The sequence below is a fragment of the Mixophyes fleayi genome, chromosome 3 (assembly GCF_038048845.1).
Source record: "Mixophyes fleayi isolate aMixFle1 chromosome 3, aMixFle1.hap1, whole genome shotgun sequence".
NCBI classification, from domain to species: domain Eukaryota; kingdom Metazoa; phylum Chordata; class Amphibia; order Anura; family Limnodynastidae; genus Mixophyes; species Mixophyes fleayi.
The window spans coordinates 237,685,031-237,710,423 of record NC_134404.1 but is presented as its reverse complement, the minus strand read 5'-3'; the positions used below and the strand labels follow the sequence as shown (position 1 = coordinate 237,710,423).

The following is a 25,393-nucleotide window of genomic DNA, read 5'->3' as shown; positions in this document are numbered from 1 at the left end:
TAAAAAAAAAAAGAGAAACCTTGTCCTCCGAAGACCTAGAGTTTGTAAGAGCAGGAATGACAATGTCCTGATTTATGTGGAATCAAAACATTACCTTAGGGAGGAATGTAGGCTTAGGCCGAAGAACTGCCCTATCCTCATGGAAAAAAAGAAGAGAAGAGGAGGCTTGCAAGACAAAGCTGCAAGCTCAGAAAATCTTCTAGTGGATGAGATGGTGAAGAGGAAAACAGTTTTCCCAAGTCAAAAACTTTTTTTCAACCGTGTCCAAGGGCTCAAACGGAAGATGCTGTAAACCATTCAACACTATCATCACCATTTATTTATATGGTGTCACCAATTCCGCAGCGCTGTACAGAGAACTCATTCACATCAGTCCCTGCCCCATTGCGGCTTACAGTCTAAATTCCCTAACATACACACACACACACACACAGGTCAATTTTGTTAGCAGTCAATTAACCTACCAGAATGCTTTTTGGAGTGTGAGAGGAAACCGGATCACCCGGAGGAAGCCCACACAAACACGGCGAGAACTTACAAACTCCTCACAGATAAGGCCATGGTCGGCAATTGAACTCATGACCCCAGTGCTGTGCACACCAGGTTCAAATCCCAAGGCGCAACAGGAGGAACATATGGATGTTGTACATGAAGTACCCCCTGAATGAAAGCCTGAACATCAGACATCACATCATCAGCCGCTGTTAAAAGTCAGATGTTATAAACTGTGATGATAAAACGGTCCCTGAATTAACAGGTCTTGTAACGGCAGACACCACGACTGAACTCCCGTCATGGAGAGAAAGTCTGTGTACTAAGTACTCTGAGGCCAACCTGGGGCCATCAGGATGACCAGAACTACCTATCTATTCACCTTTTTTATTATCCTTGGAGGCATGGCCACAGGTGGGAATAAATAAATTAGGCATAACCACTATTGATATGGTGACTACTGAGAGAGCCAATGGATCCCTCGCCAGGGTGCTGAAGAGCTGAACTTTGTGGTTCAACAGACATGCCATCATGTCGACATCTGGTTGACCCCACCTATCTATCACCTGGCAAAACACCTGCGGATGGAGTGACCATTTGCCGGGATTCAGAGTCTGCTTGCTGAGAAAATTGGCTTACCAAATTTCTATGCTTGGAATAAAGATGGCAATGACCGCCTGAATGTGGACTTCGGCCCACCAAAAGAGGAACTGTTTGTGTTGCCCTGGTGATTGAGGTATGCCACCGCCGTGGCATTGTCTGACTGAATCCTCACCGCAGTTCCCTGTAGCAAATGCAGCTGATAAGAGCGCGGACCACCGCATGCAGTTCCAATACATTGATTGAATGTATATTCTTTCAAGGTCCGAAGACTCAGAAACCAAGCGTGAAGACAGACGGTCCCCCAACTCTGGATATTGCTCACAAGGGATGTTAGTCTTCAATCTCAGATTGAGAATGGGCGACCCCTGCTAATGGCTGATTGTTTGCAACCACCACAGGAGTGACTGACGCACACAATGAGAGAGACTGAACACCTGGCTGGACAGATTCAGATGGGATTTGTTCCATTTCAACAGGAGTTTCAACTGGAACTCCCATGTATTAAATTGAGCAAAGTGGACCGCCTCAAAAGTCGATACCATCTTGCCCAGCACCCAAATGTACAGAGGTCTGTTTGACAGCCAGAGATTTTACCATCTTCTGCAGGGCCAGTATCTTGTCCAGAGGCAAGAACTCCCGCTGTTGTTGGGTATCGAAAGGGAGTCCCAGAAAGTAATTCACTGGGTCAGAGTCAACTTGGAATTCTTCAAGTTCAGAATCCAACCGTGGGACTCCAGAGTCTAAGTTACTACATGAATATGAGACAGGAGTATCACTGGAGACTCTGTCTTCAGAAGATCGTCCAGGTAAGGGATGATCATAATCCCCTTGGACCACAACATCGCAGCCATGACCAGACACAAAGGAAGTTTCCGAAATTGGTAGTCATCTGACAGAATTCTTCAAGATGGGAACATGCAAATAGGCATCTTTGGTGTCCAAGGTCACCATGAACTCCCCCCCAGTTCCATACTGTGAATCACCAACCGCAAGGACTCCATCTTGAACCTGGGCACTCTGACCTGGGTGATCAAAGATTTCAGATTCAGAATTGGTCTGAAGGAACGGTTTAGTTTTGGAACCAGAAAAGGTTGTAATAAAACCACAAACTTTTTAGAGACACCGAAACTGGAATAACTACACCGGAAGAAATCAGGGAGCTGATGGTCTTTCAGAGGGCCAGACGCTTTCACGGACAAACAGGAAGCCCTTTGGAAAAGAAGCACCTGGAGGTAAATGTATCAAAGTCCGTTTTTTTCATCTCGCGGGAGATTGGCGTCTTTGAAGCTAAAATTTAAAGTGGCGATGGCTTGTAAAGGCAAACTTGCCTTTACAAGCCATCGCCACTTTAAATTTTAGCTGATACATTTACCCCCAGGTATGATAACCAGGGAGATTAATCATGTACCCCCAAGTCCATGACTCCTCGAACCCAGGCATCTGTGGCAGAACGAAACCACTAATCCCTGAACAGGGAAAGACATGGTCCCACCACAGCTGGCTGTAGAGGGGCAGAATGCCCGTCACCCCGACTGCATGTCTGCTGACTTAGGCGCCAGAGAGCAAGATGACCAGGCCCGAAACCCATGCTGCAGACCTCTCCTAGGTGCAGACGAGCAACCTCTAAGGACTGCCCTGAGGAATACTGACCCAGAGACAGACCTGAAGTTCGAAAGGAATGGAACCTGGATAGTTTAGGCTTAGGAGCATTAACTGGAAGAAAAGTACTTTTTCTTCCTGTTGCCTGACTGATAATGGTGTCAAGCTGAGGGCCAAACAAAACAAACCCAGAAAAAGGGAGTGTTTCCAGACCTTTTTAGACTCATCGCCCTCTGAATCTGTTCCACCAAAGGTAGCGGCTCAGAAGATAGGTGCCCGGCCAACAAACCCTCAGACAGCTTCTCTGACCTGCATTTAACTGCCTTGTTGACCCACGCAGATGCCAAAGTGGACCACAAGAATGCCCCCGTTGCCACAAAAAAGGACTTAAGGATGCCCACAAACTTACGATCTGCACCATCCTTACGAGTGGTGGTATTGGGAAGAGGGAGGGTAGTCACCTTAGCCACCTTTGACACTGGAGCATCTACACATAGTGGCGCCTCAAGAACTTCAGTGGGAAAAGAATAACAAGACTGCAGCTGACAGGACACTTAGAACTAGGACAATCTGGTGAAGACCAAGGCTCACCCACCAAATCTTCTCATTGGGAAGAAAAGAGAGATGGCTCTGTAGTCTCGAAGACATCTGCAATAGAAATCTCTAGCAACTGGCGCACAACCCGAATCAAATCTTCTACCCCCTGACAGACAGAAGGAACCTGTTCCACAACGGAAGATGCGCCTCGTCAGAATAAACTGCTAATTCGCCCTCCTCCTGGGAGTGAGTCAGAATCTGACTCACATCTCTGCAGGGGTGTCCCCACCTGCTTGTGAGAGGAGGATGGTGTATTGGAGTGCAACATCCTCTCCAAGGAGGAAAAAAATCAATCCCTGTACTGGAGGTTGCAAGACCACGGACCCAGGGTGGCTCCACAGAATCAGCAACCACAGGACCAACCAGGCCCTGTCTTAGCGAACCAAAATCAGAACTTACCCTTCTCACAACAGAAGCAGGTGGATGTGGGGTACCAATGCCCACGGACTGAGATCGCACCAATTGGGCAAGCTCAGCTACCGTATTGGACAGTGACTGAGCCCAGGTGGGTTCTGCAGAGTCAGAATCAGAACCCCTTGGAGCATACAGCAAGGGATCCCCTAACCGGCAGACTGCGTCCACACCCGACTGTCATGACAGCAACTTGGAATTACAAATGGAACAAATGAACTTCATGATAGAAGTCACTCTAGCCTTAACTCTCAAGGGTCTCCCCCTATCTGACATGTTACACACAGATGGGACAAAAAACACAAAAAAAACACAGTGAATAAACCAAGCAGCACACAATCAACACAGAAAATGAACCTGCTATACAGTCAAAGATCCCCAACAGCCTATGAAACTAAATTTCAGAGTGTCTGACAGCTACTTCACCTAGACAGACCGGCCTATTTAAAAATCATTTAAAATAAAACAAAGCTGAAAGCAGCCCAAACTTCCTACATGCTGGGCACTTACTAAACCGGCGGTTCCCAAACTGTGCGCCGCGGGGTGCCGTGGCGCTGTCACTGGTGTGCCGCGGGCCAGACATAAAAAAAAAAAAAAAGAAGAACACAGAAACTTACCAATCCGTCGGGCGCCGGGACCCAGCAGCCTCCTCTCTCCCGCAGTTTGTAACAAACTGCGGGAGAGAGGAGGCTGCTGGGTCCCGGCGCCCGACGGATTGGTAAGTTTCTGTGTTTTTTGTTTATGGCTGGCGCGGGGCAGAGGAGGGGACAGAGGCCAGTGGAGGGGTACACAGCGTGAGAGGGCCAGTGGAGGGGGACACAGCGTGAGAGGGCCAGTGGAGGGGGACACAGCGTGAGAGGGCCAGTGGAGGGGGACACAGCGCGAGAGGGCCAGTGGAGGGGGACACAGCGCGAGAGGGCCAGTGGAGGGGACAGCGTGTGAGAGGGCAGAGGAGGGGGACATTGTGAGAGAGGGCAGAGGAGGGGGACATTGTGAGAGAGGGCAGAGGAGGGGGGGACAGCGTGACAGAGGATGGGGGACTGCGTGACAGAGGGCAGTGTGTCTGGATGCAGAGGGGGCAGAGTGTCTGGATGCCGAGGGGGCATTTTTGCATACAACTAAATAAGTATTTCTGTCCTGACCTAAATACTTATTACAATTTTTTGACCCAACTACTTCTAAAACAGGACTGCTCAGTAATTATTTTGGAGGGGTGCCTTGAAAAAATTTGGAGACTCTAAGGGTGCCGTGAACTGCAAAAGTTTGGGAACCACTGTACTAAACTAAACTGAAGCCTAGCAGGAAGGGGAGGTTTAGAGTAGAGGAGTTAAGGCTATCTAACAGCTTTCTTAAAGTGCCACATGTCTACCTCACTACCACTATACCCCAATGTCCCTCAATAGGATGTGGAAAAATATATGTATTTCTACCCATGACATGCTATTTTTTCCCCATGCAGCTGTCCAAGTATAAGATCTGAGGTAGGTGCTAGCAGTGGCATGTAATTTCCTGGCTAAGCCTACAAAATCAAGCACTAGACTATTTAAAGGAACTATATATTGGGGTGTACCGTTTATTGGGTGGTAAGAACATGAGTGAGCATTTAGTAATAACTCTGTAGAATAATGATGGCGTGGCCATATAAGGCAGGTATGGGTGACTGAAATCAGGAATGACTAGTTACTTGTGGTGGTGCTGCCATTAACTCCTACTCCCAGAATGAAGTGTTTGACTGGCCTTTTTTCCCCACTTAAAACAACATACTTCTGTGAATAAATCAATATGAAGTGTTTCTCTTAGAAAGATTCCCATGTGTTCGAGGTACTGTGGTAAAAGATTGTTCCTAATAATTTATAGCAGTAATGCATTGAAACCGCTTAAAGAACTGCATTCTATCCAGGATTTTTTTTCAACACACAACCCCACGCTTTTCATGAAGGCATCTCTCATGTGAAAGTGATCCATGGAACGGTCTTCAAATACATGTTGACAGGCTCTGGCACCCTAGGTTCAGACTTGAGTCTTCAACTATCACTGTATAGAATTAAACTGTAACAAGAATCCAACACTTGCACCTTTAAGCTTTGTTCCTAGAAGGAGCACAAGGAATAATATAAATTTATTTGTGTGACCAGAACCTGGGTCTTTTGAGAACCTTGTAACACCAGCCTGATATAGTTTATAACACCACCCCTCATGATCATCATCATAAGGCACCAAACAAGGGCTTTGTGTATCTATACATGCCGTGAGAAACCCAATGAAGTAGGGAGGTCAGCCCCACTCTTGACAGGTACACTAAAATCACTTGGTAGTATATCCTGGGTCCTTATGTCCTCTTTTTGGGATATATATTGTAAGGCTGCACAGGCAGTGACTCCAGTGATCAGACACATAGGTTCTACATACAGTTTATGTGCAATGCTGATAACTCCAGTTGTCAATATGAAGGAAACAACATTCATTGCTGGCCCTCTTATATAAATTCAAGATTGACTTTGAAAGCAAATGGCCTTCTATCAACTTTAAAAGCCATCCAATGCTTAACATAAAGGCCAGCTCCCTTAGAAGGAAATAAGATGATAACTCTCACTGTCATACCTGTAAGTTTATGTAAAGACATGCACTAACAAGATATTGAAGGAATGAACTACCATGTCACAAGATATAAAATAAAAACATGGCGTTAAACAGGTACAACTATAATAGAAGGTCTATTCTAAGACTAGAAGGGAAAATATGAATTGAACAGATACACCTGCCTCTGTTAGTCTTGCAAAGAGCATTTGATTTCAAGTGTGTCTTTGCAGCTGAACAGTATTTATAAAATGTTTTACCAGAAGCACATTGAGAGTCTCCTCTCATTTTCAAATATGTCCTGAAATATCTAATATAAATGTAAAGAAACAGCCTATTTATGTTGTATTCATAAGGTTTTAATAGGGAGAAAATGCAAAGATTTGTCTACCAGTACCATTTAAAAGTCACACTGATTTAAAATCTTCCAATTGGGAGTTGGCTATTTCTAGGCATGCATCTCATCCTTCACTCCTCTTGCACTTTGAGAGGACTACGGAACCAGGTTTGCAGAAGACCCAAGTAATATTAAGAAAAATGTGGACGACGTTAAAATACTTTAAGATACAGGAATAGCCTGGGTAATATTGAGGTGTACAGTTATAACTGACTGGGGAAACCAATTGGTAGGATAATTCAATGCAAAAAAAAAAAAAAAAAGTACAGAAGTATTCTAAAATTATGCATCATGCCCTCCCCCCACCATCCTCTGCAACACACACATACAACTACCTTTTCAAAGTCTTGGCTGTTGATTTCATGTAACCAGCTAAGATGTTCATGAGCTTGCAAGAAGGAAGCCAACTGTCCATGCTGGGAAACTGGTTGAGACAACAGCTTTCCACGTTTTCCCTTTTCCAAATACCAGCGAAACAAGAAATCTGAAAAATTCTGATTTTTAAAAAGGAAACACATTAAAACAGAAATAAAAATAAGCTCAGAACATTCTAACATATTTAAAATCTATAGTTTCCTAGTATTCCAGCAAATACACATTTAGTACTAATGAAATTATTTGAAATTTAAAAGGCAAAACCAGTGGACCGCAGAAGGGTAAAAAAGATTCATGCTCTTCTGATTTATGCAGATTGACTAGGTGCAAAATAAAAATTTTTGATTAGGTCCTTTGATTGATTTGTAGCTGCCTAAGTTTTCCTGCATGAAAGGAGGATTTTTATACTTGCGATAAATAATTCTCTCTGAGTCATTCTCCATCCCCCCCCCCTCCCCTCTGCAAGCACCTGCATCCTCAGAGTATTTATATAGCCCCAAGGGTAACAACTAAGAAAAGAGCAGAAGGGAGGGAATGCAGTGTCCCCCAGATGAACTCAAGAAAAAAAGATTTATCGTAAGTTTATAAATCTTCCTCTCTTTCATCCTATCTGGGGAACACTGCTAGCATGGGGACGTTCTAAAGCAGCCTCCTAATGGAGGGGACCGTTATGAGCCTGGCACGCAAAACACTGTGTCCAAAACTGACGCCCGAGGACACAAAAACATTAAACATTTAAAAAAGTTATGGACAGAGGATCGGGCGGCTGCTCCGCAAAGCTGATCCGCTGAAACTCTATTTTGTGTAGCCCAAGAAGCACCCACTGAGCAGGTGGAATGGGCGACAAGATGGCTAGGCACAGGCCAATCTGTCGTGATATTGGCCTGCCTAATGGGAGGTTGTAAGCCCCATGGCGATGGTCTGCTTAGTAGCCTGCTGTCCCCTCTTATAAGCCTGCAACAGGACAAAGAGGAAATCTGTCTTGTGAATATCCGAAGTTCATATGACATATATGCAAAGTGCACGAACAACATCAAAGGATTCCTCGGATTATAAGGAATAATCTAATGCAACCTGGTATCCAAGATTAGATTCAGGAAGACCATCTGCTGACAGGGAGTCAGCTGGGATTTTGTAAGATATTTTATCCACCCATGTTGCTCCAGAACTCTAATGGTAAGAGAGAGAGTTTTTGCAGCAGAGGTGTCAATATACAAGCTTTTCCATCTGTGAAACCATCTAACCCTAGTTTCTAGCTAGCTCTAATCTTACTCTGTCACGTCGGTTTCCACTTGTTTGAATCAATCCTAATAAGCCGGCTGCGTTTGTCCTTCAGCGGATGTCTATGTTCCCGGCTGTACTGACCCGCATGTGTAACATAGACGTTCCTGTATGGTGTTCCAGTAGGGTCAAAAAGTGTTGTATCGTTCTCTCTAACGCGTTTCATCCATAGGAATTTTTCAAAGAGTACTCTGTATTAAAATCCGGGGCTTTTTATACCTGCTCCCATAATTTTTTTTAAAACTTATTGACAAATTTCATAAAAACATATAAAATAACGGTAATAACAAAATGATGTCCTCTCTTTATGCTGCGCCTTGTTCCTCCAATATCCGTTATGGCGTGCTTGTGTTATTATCAAGCAGCCTAACGATACAGCTGGTCTCTCTGGGATGCACTGGCTTCTATATATAAGCCCACAGAACCCTTTAGCTCATCTGTGTTAGTGTGCGGTCCAAGTCTCCCTCTCTCAATACCAGGGAACCTGGTACCGTCCTACAGATGGTGGCGCTCTCTGTTGACTGAAATAAAATATGATTATACTATAAGTGATGGATTTATTCTAAGGCCGTTTACAGAATTTCCAGGGGATGCCACTTTGTCATTTAAATTAAATTCTGTTAAACAAAAACAAGGACTGGGTGGCTGTTTTACCTTTTCCCCGCCTTTTAAACATGCTGCCCAACTTCATTACTTGTCGCACCTGTCTTTTTTCTTTAAGTGAAAATTCCCACTAACAAGTAAAATTTGGCAACTGCAATTTGCGCAGCAATTCAAGTAACTTGGGAGTAACCGACTCTGTGCAGGTGTCTAAAGCATAGCTGCTCTTTTTATTTTTCTTCAGTACCCTCTGAAATAAATTATATCATCAATGGTAACGGCAAGGTCAGAAAGACTTTATAACTAAATCACAGAACTTGAATTATTGATCAGCACAACAGTGTTAAATTACTTGCTGTAAATTACAGTGTTAAAGTTTACTGCACACTGATTTCCAAATACTGGGTTATTTTTTACATTCTATCGCCTTGGGAGTTAATCTTAATAGAGGCTGATTTATTAATAGTAAAATTAGCTGTTTAAATTTTTTCTTTTTAAATACAATAGACCCTCAATCAGCTCCATAAACTACAAGTGATACACACCTGATCTGCAAACTGAGTCATGTATCGTTGCAGTCTGTTCTGGTTGTCAGTACTTTCACATATTTGTACCAAGATATCAAAATCACAGAACTTCTCAGCAAGACTAGATGCCCATTGATGCTGTCCCAGAGTCACTACAGAATAAATAAATATATAACACAATACACTTTAAGTTAGATTATATATGGTGCAAACCAAATTCAAAAATAGATTAAGGAAACTAGAGAAAAAACTTAACAACCAGTAGCACATTGCACACTCACACACTGGCACCCAGAAGGATCAAAACCCAATATGCATCTGCACCTTTTGTACAATTATACATCTCCTTAAAGTAGGACTAGGACAACCAATTAACATATTTGTTTATCATATTGTGGGTTATTATTATATTAGACAGACATTCATAAAATGTACAGAACATTTTTAATAAATGTGTCTTATATTCTGGGGTGCAATCTAGCCTGAAAAATGTGCTTTGCCTTGATTAAAATAAACATTTCACTCACAGAAAGGAGTTAAGAGTTCTGATCTCTTCTGTGCATACTCCGTTTCCAGATTAATGTATCGCTCTTGGTCAGTTGGTCGATCCACAGATTTCAACTGAGTGACGTAATCATCAAGAAAATAATTTAACAGTGCCACCAGCTGTTCAATTAGGTCCATACGGAGTCTGGAATCAGCCTGAGGGTAGACTTTCTTCAGAATTATATTGTGCTGACGTGTGATTACTGTGCGGATACCGGAGGGTCCACTGGAAGCTGTATATATAACAATAAGTAGTATGTTATTGGGAGGGGATTTTACATCTGTACCAATTCTTACATAAACCCTCATTAATAATAAAAAGGCCATGGTATTCAAGAAATTATTTACCCCCCCAGAATGTCTCTGAAATTACAAAAGAGTTGCAGACTGTTGGAGGAACATAAACTAGCACGGTCAATGTTGAAGTATATATAGAGAGCATCTGTTCCTGCATAACTAGTCCAGTAAAGGGTACAAGCAATCATTACACATACCAGTCCATGGAATATATTCTGGTTCTTTTTCTGTGTGTTCACTTTTATAGAGAGAACCTTTATTCTGTCGGTACTGAAATGCTGCATGCAACATATCCTAAAAATAAGAATGTTTAATTGATTATGCAATTTTTTAAAATTGTACTTTTTTGAAAGCCAACTCCTAAGAATTTAAACATGAATTTAAACATATGGCAACTATTACTAAAGCATGTAAACCCTACAAGTACAGATTAACATTTTATGAATATGTAGGTTGATTACATTGACTTGTCGGTATAAATTTCACACAAACTGTACACATGGTCTACCCATTCTAAGTCTGTACTGGTGCAGCTTTACTTACCTAATCCAACAGCAACCCCATATGTTATCCAGCCCAATTAAGTTTCCTTTAGAAGATATCTGAATGATATGATGGTAATTGCTAGTATTTTAAAGTGTCATGAGATAATAAAGCTCTCTTTTTTAAGATGCACTTGACAAGGGTCTGAACACTTTATTGCATTCAATCATCACGTTCTGCTCATATGATTGCACTCTTGCTCAGCAGGAGAGCAGTATGTCGATCTATGGAATGGAGTGGCCTGTACACTGTGATTATGTAGGTGAGGACAAAGCAGCACATGGCCAGGTGCATTATTAAGATGTGAGGGGTGGAATTGGGTTAAGCATAGACAGAGATTGATATGGAAGAAACAGGGTCTTCCATAGCAAATAGCAGTGTCACAAAGGAAGATTGCAGTGAATCTATGTGAAATAAAGCTCAAATATTTAACTAGTTCTTTACTTTGTGAGGGCCACTGGGCCTTGTAGCACACAGATCCCTACTCTACAATTTTAAGGACCACTAAATCTAACCTGCTGTAGAGAAGTAAGAGCGCATGTTGGATATAATTAGTTAAGGATTATACTATTAGAATTTATTTTTAAAGCATTGTCATATTCATTCCACAGCTGTCTACACTGAGGAATGACACATACAATATATACGTATACATATGCACCAGACCCTCTGAGGAACGGACATGGCGGCTAATGAGACAGCCAGAAGAACTTTTGCATGGGAACAAAAGAGGTGGACCTTTTAGTTCAACAGAGATGCCATTATGTCGACGTCCGGTTGACCCCATCTGATTACCAACTGGCGAAACACCTGTGTGGAGTGACCATTTGCTGGGATGCAGAGTCTGCCAGCTGAGAAAATCGGCTTCCCAATTTTCTACCCCTGGAATAAAGATGGCCATTACCATTGGAACATGAGCTTTGGCCCACTGAAAGATCCTGTGCGTCTCTCGAATGGGACTCTTGGTGCTGCCCTGGTGATTGAGGTATGCTGCGGCCATAGCATTGTCAGACTGAATCTTTACTCATCCCTGCAGCAAATGTTGTGCCCTGATCAGAGCATGTAACACGGACTGCAGTTCCAACACATTGATTGGAAGTTTAGATTCCTTCAGAGACCACAGATCCTGAAACAGAGAGTGAATAGATGACTCCCTACCCCTGAATGCCGTTGAGATCAAGGTTCAATCCTAGAATGAGAACGGACGACCCTTGCATAAATTTTGTTACTGCAGGTACCAAATGAGCGACTGATGCACACAAGGAGAGACAAAATTCCTGGTTCGACAGATTTAGCTAAAATTGGTTCCATTTCTATCTCGTTCCAACTGGAACTGAGCAAATGGGACTGCCTCTAAAGTCGTGTAAACGAGGTCAGCCTGGAAGCCAACAGGGATCTCACCATCTTCGGCAAGGCCAGAATATTTTCCGGAGCCAAGAACACCCATCCGGAGACAAAAAGAAAAAATCATCCAGCGGGCCGTGGTCAGACCAAAGGGAAGAGCTTGAAATTGGTAGTGCTCTTACTGAAATGCAATCCTGAGGGACTGATGACCCTCTCAGATGGGAATATGCTAATAGACATCCTTAATGTAGAGAATCACCATGAACTCCCCCTGTTCCATGCCGTGAATCACCGACCGCAAAGACTCCATCTTGAAACAGGGCACCCTGACATGGGTGTTCAAAGTTTTCAGATTCAGAATGGGTTTAAATGAGCAGTCAGGTGTTGGAACCAGAGAAATTTTGGAAAAAAATCCCAAACTTTTTGTGAATCCCGAACCAGAGTAACTACTTTGGAAGAAAATCAGGGAGTGATCCTTGCAGTGTCAGTTGCTTTCGAGGACATGCTGGAAAGCTTTGTGGTAAAGAAGCCCCTGGGAGGATGACCGAGCAGATCGCTTATGTAGCCCACAGTGCATAACTACCCGTACCCAGGCATCCGTGGTAAACTGAAACCACCGATCTTTGAATGAGAAGACAGGTTCCCACCAAGGGTGACCATGGAGGGGCAAAATGACCTTCGTACCGAATGCTTGTCTGCTAACTTGGCTACTGGACGCTGAGCAGACCAGGACTGACACCCATGCTGCAGACCACCCCGGGGGCGGACAACTGACCTGAGGAGTACTGTTCTCGAGACCTGCCTGAAGATCAAAAGGACCAGAATCTGGACATCCTGTTTTTGGGAGCATTGACAGGAAGAAAAGAGCTCTTTCCTCCCGTTGCTTATCTGATAATGGAGTCAAGCTGAGCCCTAAACAAAACCCCCAGAAAAAGGAATCGCCTCAATAGCCTTTTCAGACTCCACATCAGCCTCCCAGGACTTAAGCCAGAGAGTATGATGAGCCGAAACCACAGAAGCAGATATTCGAGCCCCTATCAGTCCCGTGTCCAGAGCTGCCTCTCCCAAAAAATCCGTAGCTCTCTGAATTTGCTCCACCAAGGGAAGCAGTTCAGAAGACCGTCTCCCTGCCAACAAACCGTTAGACAGCTGTTCGGATCAGCGTTCTACAGTTGTTGCCACAAGCCAAAGCTAAGGCAGGCCGGGCCGCAAGGAGGCACTTACTGCCACAGAAATTTATTTGAGGACGCCCTTAACCTTAGTCTGCACCGTCCTTAAGAGTGGCTGCATTGGGAAGAGGGATGGTAGTAACGTTGGCCAGCTTTGCAACTGGAGAGTCCACATATGGAGGAGCTTCCCAATTTGCAAGAACCTCAAGGGGAAAGGGATAACATGACTGCAGCTGACAAGACCCCTGGAAATTACGATCTGGTGAAGACCAAGGCTCACCCAGCAAATCCTCCAATTGGAAAAAAGTGGGAAAAGACAAAGGTTGCTTTGTCCGCTGCGCAATGGAAGAGGGTTCCGCAGCAACAAGGACTGCCATCTCAGGAATCTCAAGAACCTGACATACTGCCCGTATTAATTCCTCCACACACTGACGGTCAGGATAGCTCTCCTCCCGGCTCCTAGGAGAGCTACCTGAGTGTTGGAAGGGAAATCAGGGGAGGGTAACCTCCATGGTACCTCTGATGCCCCTCTCCAGACAGCGCACAGCCATCCGTGCTGTACGCTTTTACACGTTATTGACAGATGCGGCTCTGCGACTCGGTTGCTGTCTCAGAACAGGAGGCAGAAACCACCGATGTAAAAGTAAATGCAAACGAAAGAAAATTATTAAAAACAGAATTGGGCTGCTGCACAGTCCAAACACAGCCTGTTCGTCTGGAAGTTAAAAGAAAACAAAAAACTGAGGAAACAGGAAGTGGGGTATAGAGGGAGGAGACATAGCTAGTTAAGAGAAGTTTCTTAAAGTGTCAGTTCGCCCTGTCCTTCTCTATACCCCGATGCCCCCCAAAGGAGGCCAGAGAATTAGTGTATATATTTCGAAACTTGCTGCTTGAGATCAATTATGTAGTTAAGACAAAAATCTCTTGTACTTTATTTCATAAGATATACCATAAATGAAGACTTTTGGTTTTGTTTGTTCATACCATGGAGTCATATAAGGACATGGTTTGATAGGCGTGTCATTGTTTTTTTTTTTGAGATTATTCATTGGCATTTTTAAAATTGCATGTTTTATATACACCATTTGTTCTATTAATATGCAATAAATAAAGGTTTTTTTCTGACACTATATTCCTTAGTATTCACTATCAGATATTTTTATTTATTATACTTGTGTCATTTTTTCCAATATTATGGCGCCCCTATTTGTTTGGGTTTTATGAATTTGTAGCTGGGGATTTCCTCTTGTAGGGAGTAACACTGAATTGGAATCCAGGTGGTGTTATATATTGAACAACAGCTATTGAAATTTGAAAGCCTAAGAGTTTGGTGTGTTTTTTTTTTTTTTGTACCATAGATGAAGATTGCTTTAGGCAAAGAGTTGTGGCCCACTGGGCCACATCTGCTTTATAGCTAAAAAGTAAAACTATGGCAATATGAAAGAGTACTTTATGTGCAGCGCTAATTTATATTGTAAAGGATTATGCTCATTAATTTTACAAGTATCACAGCTGTCATGTAATTGCAGAGTCTAACACACTTTCAGAAATTTCACAGGAAAACGTACCATAAATGTCTTACTATAATTTTGCACTGCAGTTGTAAAATTGTGTAGTAAAGTCTGTCTGCATCTTTTGGTTAAAATAAGGCACTACTAGATTTGTGATATCTTGCTCCCCTTAGTGAATTTATTAATGTTTCCTCTGTGGATAGGCAAGTAGTTACGTTTGCTACTTCATAAACTTAATTTGTAGTATGTTTTCCAGTTGGACATAGACTATCTTTTTGAGTGTTAACATTTCAAATCATTAAACATGTTAGTAACATGTAAAATATATTATCTAATGAAGAACTAAAATGTAAACGTTTCTTATGGTTATGGCAACACTAATATTCATTAACAATGAACCAGTTCACAAACACATTTGACATTTACAATAAATGCAGGCAAAGGAGGACCCATCAAGGCTATAAAATGCGCACTACAGGAAAATTGTCCTATACCTTCAGAATCATGTTCACATCGATTATTATATTTGCCCACTCTCCTGAGTCCATCATTGTAATTTGCAAGTCGGCTTCCTCATTTTCGATAAAGCATTCAAAGACTGAATCCATTTGTGACAGCTGAGTTGAAAAAAATATTCACATATATAATAAGTAGGAGCTAGGAAATTTAAAAATGTCATTTAAACAAACAAAGAAAAATAACTGCTTCATAGCATATTATTAGCCACTCTAAAGGTAAAAGTAGACACAGTTAAAACCTAATATATTAGTGATGTAGCGTGTACAGGCTATATTCTTCTCAATCTCTGCCACTCAATATATGGGCAAACTGGTTACACTACAGCTTCAACCCACAAAGTGACATACTAGTTAAAGTGTCGCTAAACAAGTTGTCTTAGGTAAAGAAGCTACCAACATCATTCACAAACGCACATGGAAAAAATAGGTTAAATAGGCTGTACTCCCTTTTTATACAATGTGAAATATCTTTTACATCACATTTCAGGCTAGCTAGCTGCAGGGTTCTTCAACTGGATTCATGGACAAGAACTCAGCTGTGTAGGAAAATATTTCCCTCCACAAACATAACTTTATCTAAAAGATCTTCAATTCTGAAAGTAGTTTTTATATTTATATAGACCAACTTGTATTTTAGGTTTAGAGGCTGTTTAATGTTTGGATAGTTCTTACCCTTTATTATCAGACAAATAAAATGTTTGTTTTGTGTCAGTACCCCACCCCTGGGCATATTTATATTTGTTTCCCAGGAAAATTATATACAGTATATTTTGTTGGGTTACAGACAGGGACCTTTATGTAGTGGAGAGTATATCAATTTATTTTAAAAGGACACTAACCTTCAAAAAAATATATTTACTTAATTGTGCACAGGCAAACGTATGTTGTATTTATTGTTTCTTGGTTATCCTCCTGTAAAGGTTATGAGTAAACTTAAAAAGATGTATCAGGACCAAAAATATACAGGAAAAAAGATACATCAAAATTGTGTCCTATCTGCTGCTCTTGATAATGTCTATTGTATGGAGAGGATAATCACACATCCATTACATTGAAAAGCACTGGGGTACAGATATTCCCATAAGTAAAAAGCAAATAATGAAACGTTACTTTATCGCGAGCTCTTCAAGCATACTTACTACCACAATCATAGGATAAAGGCAAACTTCTAAAGTACAAATATTAAGCTATGTACAAAAATATTTTTATTAGACATAAATTAAAAATAAAAGAGGATTTATGTACTTACGTTAAATCCGTTTCTCTGATTCCGTCTGGGGGACACTGCTTACCATGGGGTTGTGGAGGGGAGCATGGGAGTTGGCACCTAGCTAGTTAATCTTTAACACTGCTGACAGACCCCTCCCCTCTACAATCCCCCTGCCTCTTCCTCCCCAGTTAATTAAAAAGCCCCAAGGAGATAGATCAATCAACCAAGAGCATACAGAGGAAAGGCAGAAGGGAGGGATCGCAGTGTCCCCCAGACGGAATCAGAGAAACGGATTTAACGTAAGTACATAAATCCTCTTTTCTCTTTCATCCAGTCTGGGGGACACTGCTTACCATGGGGACGTTCTAAAGCAGCCCCCTAAGGGTGGGACCGCTCTGAAAACCCTGCTCGTATAGCACTACGAGCAAAATTTGCATCCGCGGAAGCGAATACATTAAATTGATAGAATTTGGTAAATGTATGGACAGAAGACCAGGTGGCTGCCCTGCAAAGCTGGTCAGCAGAAGCCCCATTTCTTGCTGCCCATGACGCCCCTACCGATCTGGTGGAATGGGCCGTAAGTCTCTCTGGTACAGGAAGGTTAGCTCTTATGTAAGCCTGCCTAATAGTTGCCGTAATCCATCTTGCAATGGACTGTTTAGAGGCTGGCCAGCCCCTTTTGTTAGATTCATATAGGACAAACAGAGAATCGGTTCGTCTAATTTGAGATGTTCTTTTGACATAAATACGGAGAGCCCTAACCACATCTAACTTTTCCATAGACTGCAGATCAGACTAAGAAGTAGATGAAAAAAACGGAACTACAATTTCCTGGTTCAAATGGAAAGAGGACACCACTTTAGGAACAAAAGAAGGGAGTGTTCTCAAAACCGCTCTGTCCTCGTGAAAAACCAGATAAGGTTCCCGGCAAGACAGAGCTCCCAATTCCGACACCCTACGTGCCGAAGCAATTGGCAAAAGAAAAACGACCTTCCAAGTCAAACACCTAAAATCTGCCACAAGTAAGGGCTCAAAGGGAGGCCCTTTAAGCATATCCAGTACCAGGTTAAGATCCCATGGTGCTGTAGGCGGAACATAGGGAGGCTGAATATGTAAGACTCCCTGAAGAAAAGTCCTAATATCTGGCAAATCCGCTAATTTCAGGTGAGAAAAAGACTGAAAGTGCCGATACCTGAACCTTTAGGGAACCTAAACGAAGCCCTGCTTCCAGCCCATCCTGAAGGAAAGCCAATAAGCGAGGGAGACGAAAGGAAGACGGATGACCTGTTCTATCTTCGCACCATCTGATATAGGCTCGCCATATCCGGTGGTAGATGCAAGCTGAAACTGGCTTTCGAGCTTGCATCATAGTGTTCACTACACTGGGGGAAAAACCCCTAGACCTCCAGAGGCTGGCTTCAACAGCTATGCCGTTAAACTGAGCTGAGGTAAATTCTGGTGACGGAAGGGACCTTGAAGAAGAAGGTCGTCTCGTGACGGAAGACGAAATCCTTGTCCTACCGCCATTGAGATTATATCCGCGTACCACACTCGACGTGGCCATGAGGGAGCTACTAGAATTACCGGCAGACCGCCTTGCCTTACTCGTCTGAGCACGTGAATAAGCATGGGAAACGGAGGAAACAGGTATCCTAACCTGAATTTCCATGACATCGTCATTGCGTCCACCGCTAAGGGGTCTCTTGCCCTTGCGCAAAACCGTGAAACTTTTTTGTTGTGTCTGGAGGCCATGAGGTCCATATCCGGAAGACCCCACCTCTGAACCAGAGACTGAAATACTTCCGGATGGAGAGACCACTCCCCCGGCATCATTTGATTTAGACTTAGGTAGTCGGCCTCCCAATTTTTTATTCCCGGAATGAATACTGCCGAGATTGCTGGAATGTACTGTTCTGCCCAAGCAAAAATCTGAGCTGCAATTTTCATTGCGGCTGCGCTCCTGGTTCCTCCCTGCCTGTTGACATATGCCACGGCCGTGGCATTGTCGGACTGAACTCTGACGGGGTGGCCCTGAAGGAGGGTCTGAGCCCCCTGAATTGACCAAAGTCCCTGGAGCCGAAGGTGCAGGATTACCGCCCCCCAACCTCTCAGGCTGGCATCTGTCGTGGCTATGATCCATGAGCATGGAGCGAAGGACCTGGCCTCTGACAGATGAACCTGATTCAGCCACCACTGGAGCGATTCTCTCGTCCTCGGAGACAGCTAGATCTTCTTCAGATCCAAGCGTATGTGGGATCCTGACCATTTCTGTAACAGATCCCACTGGAAGCATCAGGAATGAGCCCGACCGAAGGGGATCATTTCGAAAGAGGCCACCATCTTCCCAAGCAGGCGCATGCACAAATGAATGGAGGGCTTGGGAGAGGACAAGACCTGAATTGTTGTAGCCCGGATTGAACTGATCTTCTCTGTAGGCAGGAATACCTTCTGTCGACTGGTATCCATGATGAGCCCCAGGAAGACCATGCGTTGACACGGGACCATCTGGGATTTTTTTTTACGTTTATCAGCCACCCATGGCTCTCGAGGATTGCCAAGGTGAGTGATAAGTGTTGACGTAAGCCAACCTCTGAGGAGGATTTGATGAGTAGATCGTCTAAATAGGGAACGACCTGAACTCCCTGTAGGTGAAGACACGCTGCCATCACCGACATGATCTTCGTGAAGACCCTTGGAACTGTGGAGAGGCCAAAAGGAAGGGCCCGGAACTGATAATGGGAGCTCCCTATCTTGAACCTCAGGAGGGACTGATGCTTGCTCCAAATAGGAATGTGGAGGTATGCATCTCTTATGTCTATGGATGCCATAAACTGATCCTTCTCCAGGCCGTTTATCACTGACCTTAGGGACTCCATTCGAAACTTGTCCACTCGTAAGTGCACATTGAGGCTCTTTAAGTTTAGAATGGGTCGAAATGAGCCATCCGGCTTCTTGACCAGAAAAAGATTTGAATAAAAACCTTTTCTTTTCTGGTTGTCTGGGACCTTGCAGATGACTTTTTGCGAAAGAAGAGAGGCGACACAAGCCTGCATTGCCTGTCTTCTTTGGGGATCTCGGGGTAGCGAGGTTACAAAGAAACGCTGAGGGATTGGTCCCATCAGATCTATCATGTACCCTCTTGAAATAATTCCCCGAATCCAAGGGTCTTGGGATGACGCTGCCCACTGTTCCTGAAAAAGAGACAGACGTCCCCCCACCAGCGCCACCTCCTGGGGAGTATGGGGGCAGTCAGGACGCAGGTTTTTCCCGAGTCTTGGAGGCCTGGCGCCTAGCTGCAAAAGAGGACCTGCCTCTGACGGACGAGCCTCGTGAATTCGGGTGTCTACCCTTAAACGACTGCCCTCTGGGTAAGGATGTACCCCGAAAGGGCTGACGAAAGGAACTAAGCCGTGGGGTCCGACTTCTACCGGAGAAAACCGGCAAAGAGGTGCTCTTGCCCCCTGTTGCCTGGGAAATCATGTTATCTAACTCCGGACCAAACAGACCTGCAGCTGAAAAAGGAATGGATTCCATAGATTTCTTTGACTCAGAATCCCCTTCCCAGGATTTCAGCCATAATGTTCTTCTGGCTGAAACCGACGCAGCCTGAATAGAGGAGGACACAGATGCTGAGCTCTGAGCCGCCTCATAAATATATCCTGACGCTTCCTTTAAATGTAACGCCAGGGTAACCAACTCTGGGTCCTGTAAGGACTGTGCTAGTTGCTCTGCCCATGTCTCCATGGCTTTGGCAACCCAAGCTGAAGCAAACGTGGGTCTAAAGGAAGAACCCGCTGCTACAAATATAGATTTTAACTGGGATTCCACTCTGCGGTCAGTGGGATCCTGCAGAGTTGCTGAGCCCGGGGGAGGAAGGAGAGTATGACGGGCCAAACGTGCCACAGGATTATCTACTTTCGGAATTTCCTCCCAGCGAGCCACGACCTCTTCCTCTAACGGATACTGGGAAGAGAACCTTTTTGGAACAGAAAACTTTTTATCAGGCTGTTTCCAGGCTCCCTCAGCAATATCTCTGAGTTCTGTAGAAGGGGGAAAACGAATAACCTTCCTTTTGGCCTTTTTAAATAGACTTCTGTCTCTAGGACTAGGATCCTCCATTCCTGGGAGGTCCAACGCTTGCCTCACCCCTAAAATCAAATCGTCAATAAATTGATATTTAGTGACTTCTTCCTGTTCCGAAGATGGAACCTGGTCCAAATTTGAATCCGTTTCCTCTTCTGAAAGTCCCTCTGAATCAGAAAGGACCATGAGAGGTCTAGCGTATCTGAGCCGCTTTCTTTTAGCTGGGGGCAGGTCTGGGGACTCAAGCAACAGGTTAAGTTTTTCCAAACCCTTAATAAATGCCGAGGAAGGTCCTGCTATAGCTGTTTCAGTAGAAACCGTGGCAGCAGGGAGCCCAACAGGAGCATTAGCGTTATTTATCACAGACGCTGCCACACTAGACAACAATTGAGTAGATTGGGAGACCATCTGTGCCAAAGAGGAAACAGACTGTGTCAGGGAAGCTACCCAGGACGGTTCCTCAGTCAGTGGGGCTGGAAGGAGCTGGGTCTGTGCAGAGGGCACCTCTCCTTCACAGGCTGAGCAGAGCGCCAACGGGTCTTTCTGCCCATTAGGTAATTTAACTTTACATTTAGAACATGTGAAATATTTTGCCATAGGGCCTTTTCCCTTTTCTGTCATTTTAAAAGGAAAAGCACACCAAACACACTTAGATAGATATCCTAAAAGATATTTTCTGAAAGACAGAGTTTACAACAAGAAAAGACTATTGTGTAATAAAAGCTGTACTTGTATGTGTGTAACAATTAAAAGCTAAATGTGCAAGTAAGAATATATTTACAATCCTACTAGCCTTTCTCCTGTAACCACATAAACAGTCAGTAAAAGGTTAAAGAAGGGTTTTTGGTACTTAACCAAAAGGGCCAATCAGGGGAGAAGTCCAACAGCAGTGTCCTGGTGTCTGCTCCCTTGGAGATAAGTTCCTTCCCGGGCTTCTGTTTGGCGCCAGAGTCCGGACTGTACCATCTGTGCTGAGAGCAGGGGAGCTCTTGTGATAGTTCCCCCTCTGCAGCTTTCTGTCTCTTTTTTTTTTTAAAAGGAACTTTATCGATGAAATTGGCAGAGTTATGGAGGCCTCTTAGAGGTCTCCTGCAGCGTTAATACCCCGATGCCCCCTCCTATTCACCTGAGGGGGGATCTTGGTATGGCCCCGTTTTTCTCCTCCTTCATTCCTGTATCTCCGCTGTCCTTGAAAAAAAATCATGGTCGCCGGCAAGATGATATGATAGGCGGCGCTCTGTGCCTAATGGCCTCGCCGGTTATCATGGAGCCTCCTGGAGTGACAGCGGTCCGGTGAGACCGCTTGTCACTCTATCCTGTGACCGTTAATGTTCTGCCATTGAGAGCAGTCTGCTCTCTCTGACAGAGTCCAGTCACCGCTGCCCAGTTTGTGTGAGTCTGTTCTCTTTCTGTAAAACACACTCCCAGCTCTGCCCTAAACTGACTAAACTATAAAAATTTAAAGAAAAAATAAAGTTATGTACAAAAATAAATAAAATAATCACTAGCTATTTCTAATAAGCCCAACTCCTTTGGGCACCTAGAAAAAACTGGGGAGGAAGAGGCAGGGGGATTGTAGAGGGGAGGGGTCTGTCAGCAGTGTTAAAGATTAACTAGCTAGGTGCCAACTCCCGTGCTCCCCTCCACAACCCCATGGTAAGCAGTGTCCCCCAGACTGGATGAAAGAGAAAAATAAGTTGAGTGTCATTTTAAAGTCATTATCAGAAGAGATACACCATAATATTTTTTTTGCAAATTGCTAATCATCAATATAACCAAAGTTTAACCTGTTCGTTCACCAATATAGACTTATGAAATGTAGGCGTTATGCAATAATGGAGCTAAAAACAAAAGGTTTTTTTCTCTTGGTTTGCATTAGTTTGTGGACCCATAATAAATCTGTGAGACATGGCAAAATGCATTGGTGTCACAAAGAATGGACCTACAATGGTGTGGTATGGTACATTTGTTTTTTGTTTTTTTCATTGGAGAACATAACTTCCTGAAAAACTGCCATGCAACAATCACAAACTATTAAATGCAGAAAGAAGACTATGGGGGGGGTAGATTAAATTTCCTAAAAATCAAAAGTGGAGATATTGCCCTTAGAAACTAATCAGATTCTAGAATGTACTAAGTAGATAAATGCAAGGTAAAATCTTATTGATTGCTATGAGCAAAATATCCAATTGTTTTTGTAGTTCTTATGTGCTACCATATCTTTCCACAGAATCCTGTATAATAAATATATATATATATATATATATATATATATATATATATATATATATATATATATATATATAAAAAATAATATAATAATTCTTTGCCCATTTATGGTTCTGTCTGTGACCCAGTGTCAGTAAACCAGGTGACATTCCTCAATGCAGGCACAACACTAGCTGCACCATAGTGCATGAACTAAGCCATTTTTGTTTTTTCCTTTCCTCTCAAAAGAAATAAATAGTGAATAACCCCAACAAGAAGTACTGACATAATTCATGTGGGATTTTTAGTTTGTGTGTGTTACAAATTTCTCAGCTTTCTTATGTAGTAGGCTGTATTGACACACTTCATTGACCATTTGTACTGTCAATAACAGAACAGCATGCAAATAGCTTCCATGCAACTCCCCAAAACATGTCAAAAGTGCAATAGCTACTTTAAATGTAATAAGTATGCAGGAGTTAAACTAGGGATAATTTTAGGTGCCTTTCACAAATGCAGATCGGTCGGAAACAAGATGTTCCAATCACCTACTCACAATAAACCAATGTTGTGACCTCATCTAACATTAATTTGGAATAATATCTCTATTAAGTGGTTCTTTATTTTACTTTTTTAAATACTATATTTTATTTTGATTACTGTTATACTGTTGTATTACATTAGTAAGGGAACGTATCATAAGACCATCCCCCTGATATCTATTAGCCGAGTTTAACAGCCAACTCTGAGGCAACTGTGGCATGTTTGTTGCTAATATATTGTTGTAAATGGCAATCCATGATATGCCCAAACAAACCGTTAAATATGATTTTAATAATTACACTATTTGTGTTGTTTAACTGGGAAAGTAATGGCACAAGGATGCACTATGGGAAGAAGCCAAGCCGGCGGAGGCAGTGTGATGCTCTACAATGTTTTGCTGGGAAACCTTGGGTCCTGGCATTGATATGGATGTTACTTTGACACATACCACCTACCTAAACATTGTTGCAGACCAAGTACACCCCTTCATGGCAATGATATACCCTGATGGCAGTTGCCTCTTTCAGAAGGGAAATGCTCCATGTCACAATGCAAAAATTGTTCAGGAATGGCTTGAGGAACATAATTAAGAGTTCAAGGTGTTGACTTGGCCTCCAATTTCCCCAGATCTCAATTAGATTGAGCATCTGCGGGATGTGCTGGCAAAACAAGTCCGAGCCATGGAGACCCCACCTCGCAACTTACAAGACTCAAAAGGATCTGCTGCTAACATCTTGGTGCCAGATATCACCTTCAGGTCTTGTCGCGTCCATGCCTCAACGGGTCAGAGCTGTTTTGGTGGCACAAGGGGGGCCCTCACAATATTAGGCAGGTGGTTTTAATGTTCTGGCTGATCGGCACATATATTTTTAAATATGTTGATTACTAAAAGTGTCCATCTCTGTGAAAACCCCAATATTTGTTTTGAATGCAGATACTGGCAAACCGTTAATAATAAATGTACCTTACCTCTCTAAAGAACACATCAGCAGCAGTAAGATTTTGTGGGACAGAGCACATCCTTTTGTCAAGTGCAAGCTGTATAGCAGGGTTAACCAGTGTAGGAAGCTTGGTGTGGTGGTTCTTTAGAACTATTGCAGTGGATAGCTTTTCTGCATGTTCACAAAGCAAAAGACGCGTTGCCATGGTGATTCCTCTTGCTTGACAAGTGCTTAGACGATCAAAGAGCCCAACCTGGAAAAAACAAACCAAACCCCCCCCCACATATAAACAGATACTAGCAAAACTGTTAACTATCGTCTAGTGTGTAGCATAACTATAGCCATAAAATATGCAAGTGTTTGCAACAACTATGCAGGCAGTGAGAAAAGGTGCTCCCTGGGGAGAGAGGATTCCGTAACCTTTCAATGATTATAGAAAAACATACCCATAGAGTCCATCACGCATTTTAAATCAATTAACCATGTCCTTGCCAATAAAGTATTGTAAAATTTGCACATTAACCCCTTCATGCTGTAACTACAATTTTATTTTTTTTACCACTAAAGAACTGAAAAGCAAGGCATGAAAGACTTATGGGCGATTCCATGTCAGTTCAACCAGGGTTGTCCACCACCCATCTCAGATTTCTACGAAAATCTTTTAGTTAAGAGAGGATGTCAAAACAACTATTTCTACCATTATTATTTTTTCTCCACTATCAAAGAGTGTACCCAGCTGATTTGTTTTGTGGTAGTAATTTACACATTTTTTAAACACACCCAAAAAATGGGATCCCTAATGTCAATTGAATCTAGCGTTTATAATTATATTCGAAAAACGTGCGTTTTTGCCGTAAAACACAACACGAGGCAGATAAAGTAATTTGGTTTGGATTTTTGGATTGGGGATGGAGAGTTACATTAGGGGTCCAAATTTTGTGTCAATTCCTTAATAACCACCCGTAATGCTTCAAATAATTGGATAAAGAAGCCGCGATTAGTAAATTATTTAATAAATTGA

General features: G+C 43.0%; 1 protein-coding gene across 2 annotated transcripts in view; it reads right to left on the bottom strand.

Annotated features, from left to right (window-relative positions):
* NUP133 (nucleoporin 133) overlaps positions 1-25,393 on the bottom strand; it is a 125,524-nt gene that overhangs the window by 31,424 nt on the left and 68,707 nt on the right. For both annotated transcript variants that reach the window (XM_075203302.1, XM_075203303.1), the window contains exons 15-20: positions 24,401-24,625; positions 15,364-15,486; positions 10,500-10,596; positions 9,987-10,238; positions 9,478-9,611; positions 7,012-7,170 (exon numbers count right to left, since the gene is read on the bottom strand). In XM_075203302.1, coding sequence (XP_075059403.1) covers positions 7,012-7,170; positions 9,478-9,611; positions 9,987-10,238; positions 10,500-10,596; positions 15,364-15,486; positions 24,401-24,625 — 990 coding nt within the window. The remainder of the gene's footprint in view (positions 1-7,011; positions 7,171-9,477; positions 9,612-9,986; positions 10,239-10,499; positions 10,597-15,363; positions 15,487-24,400; positions 24,626-25,393) is intronic.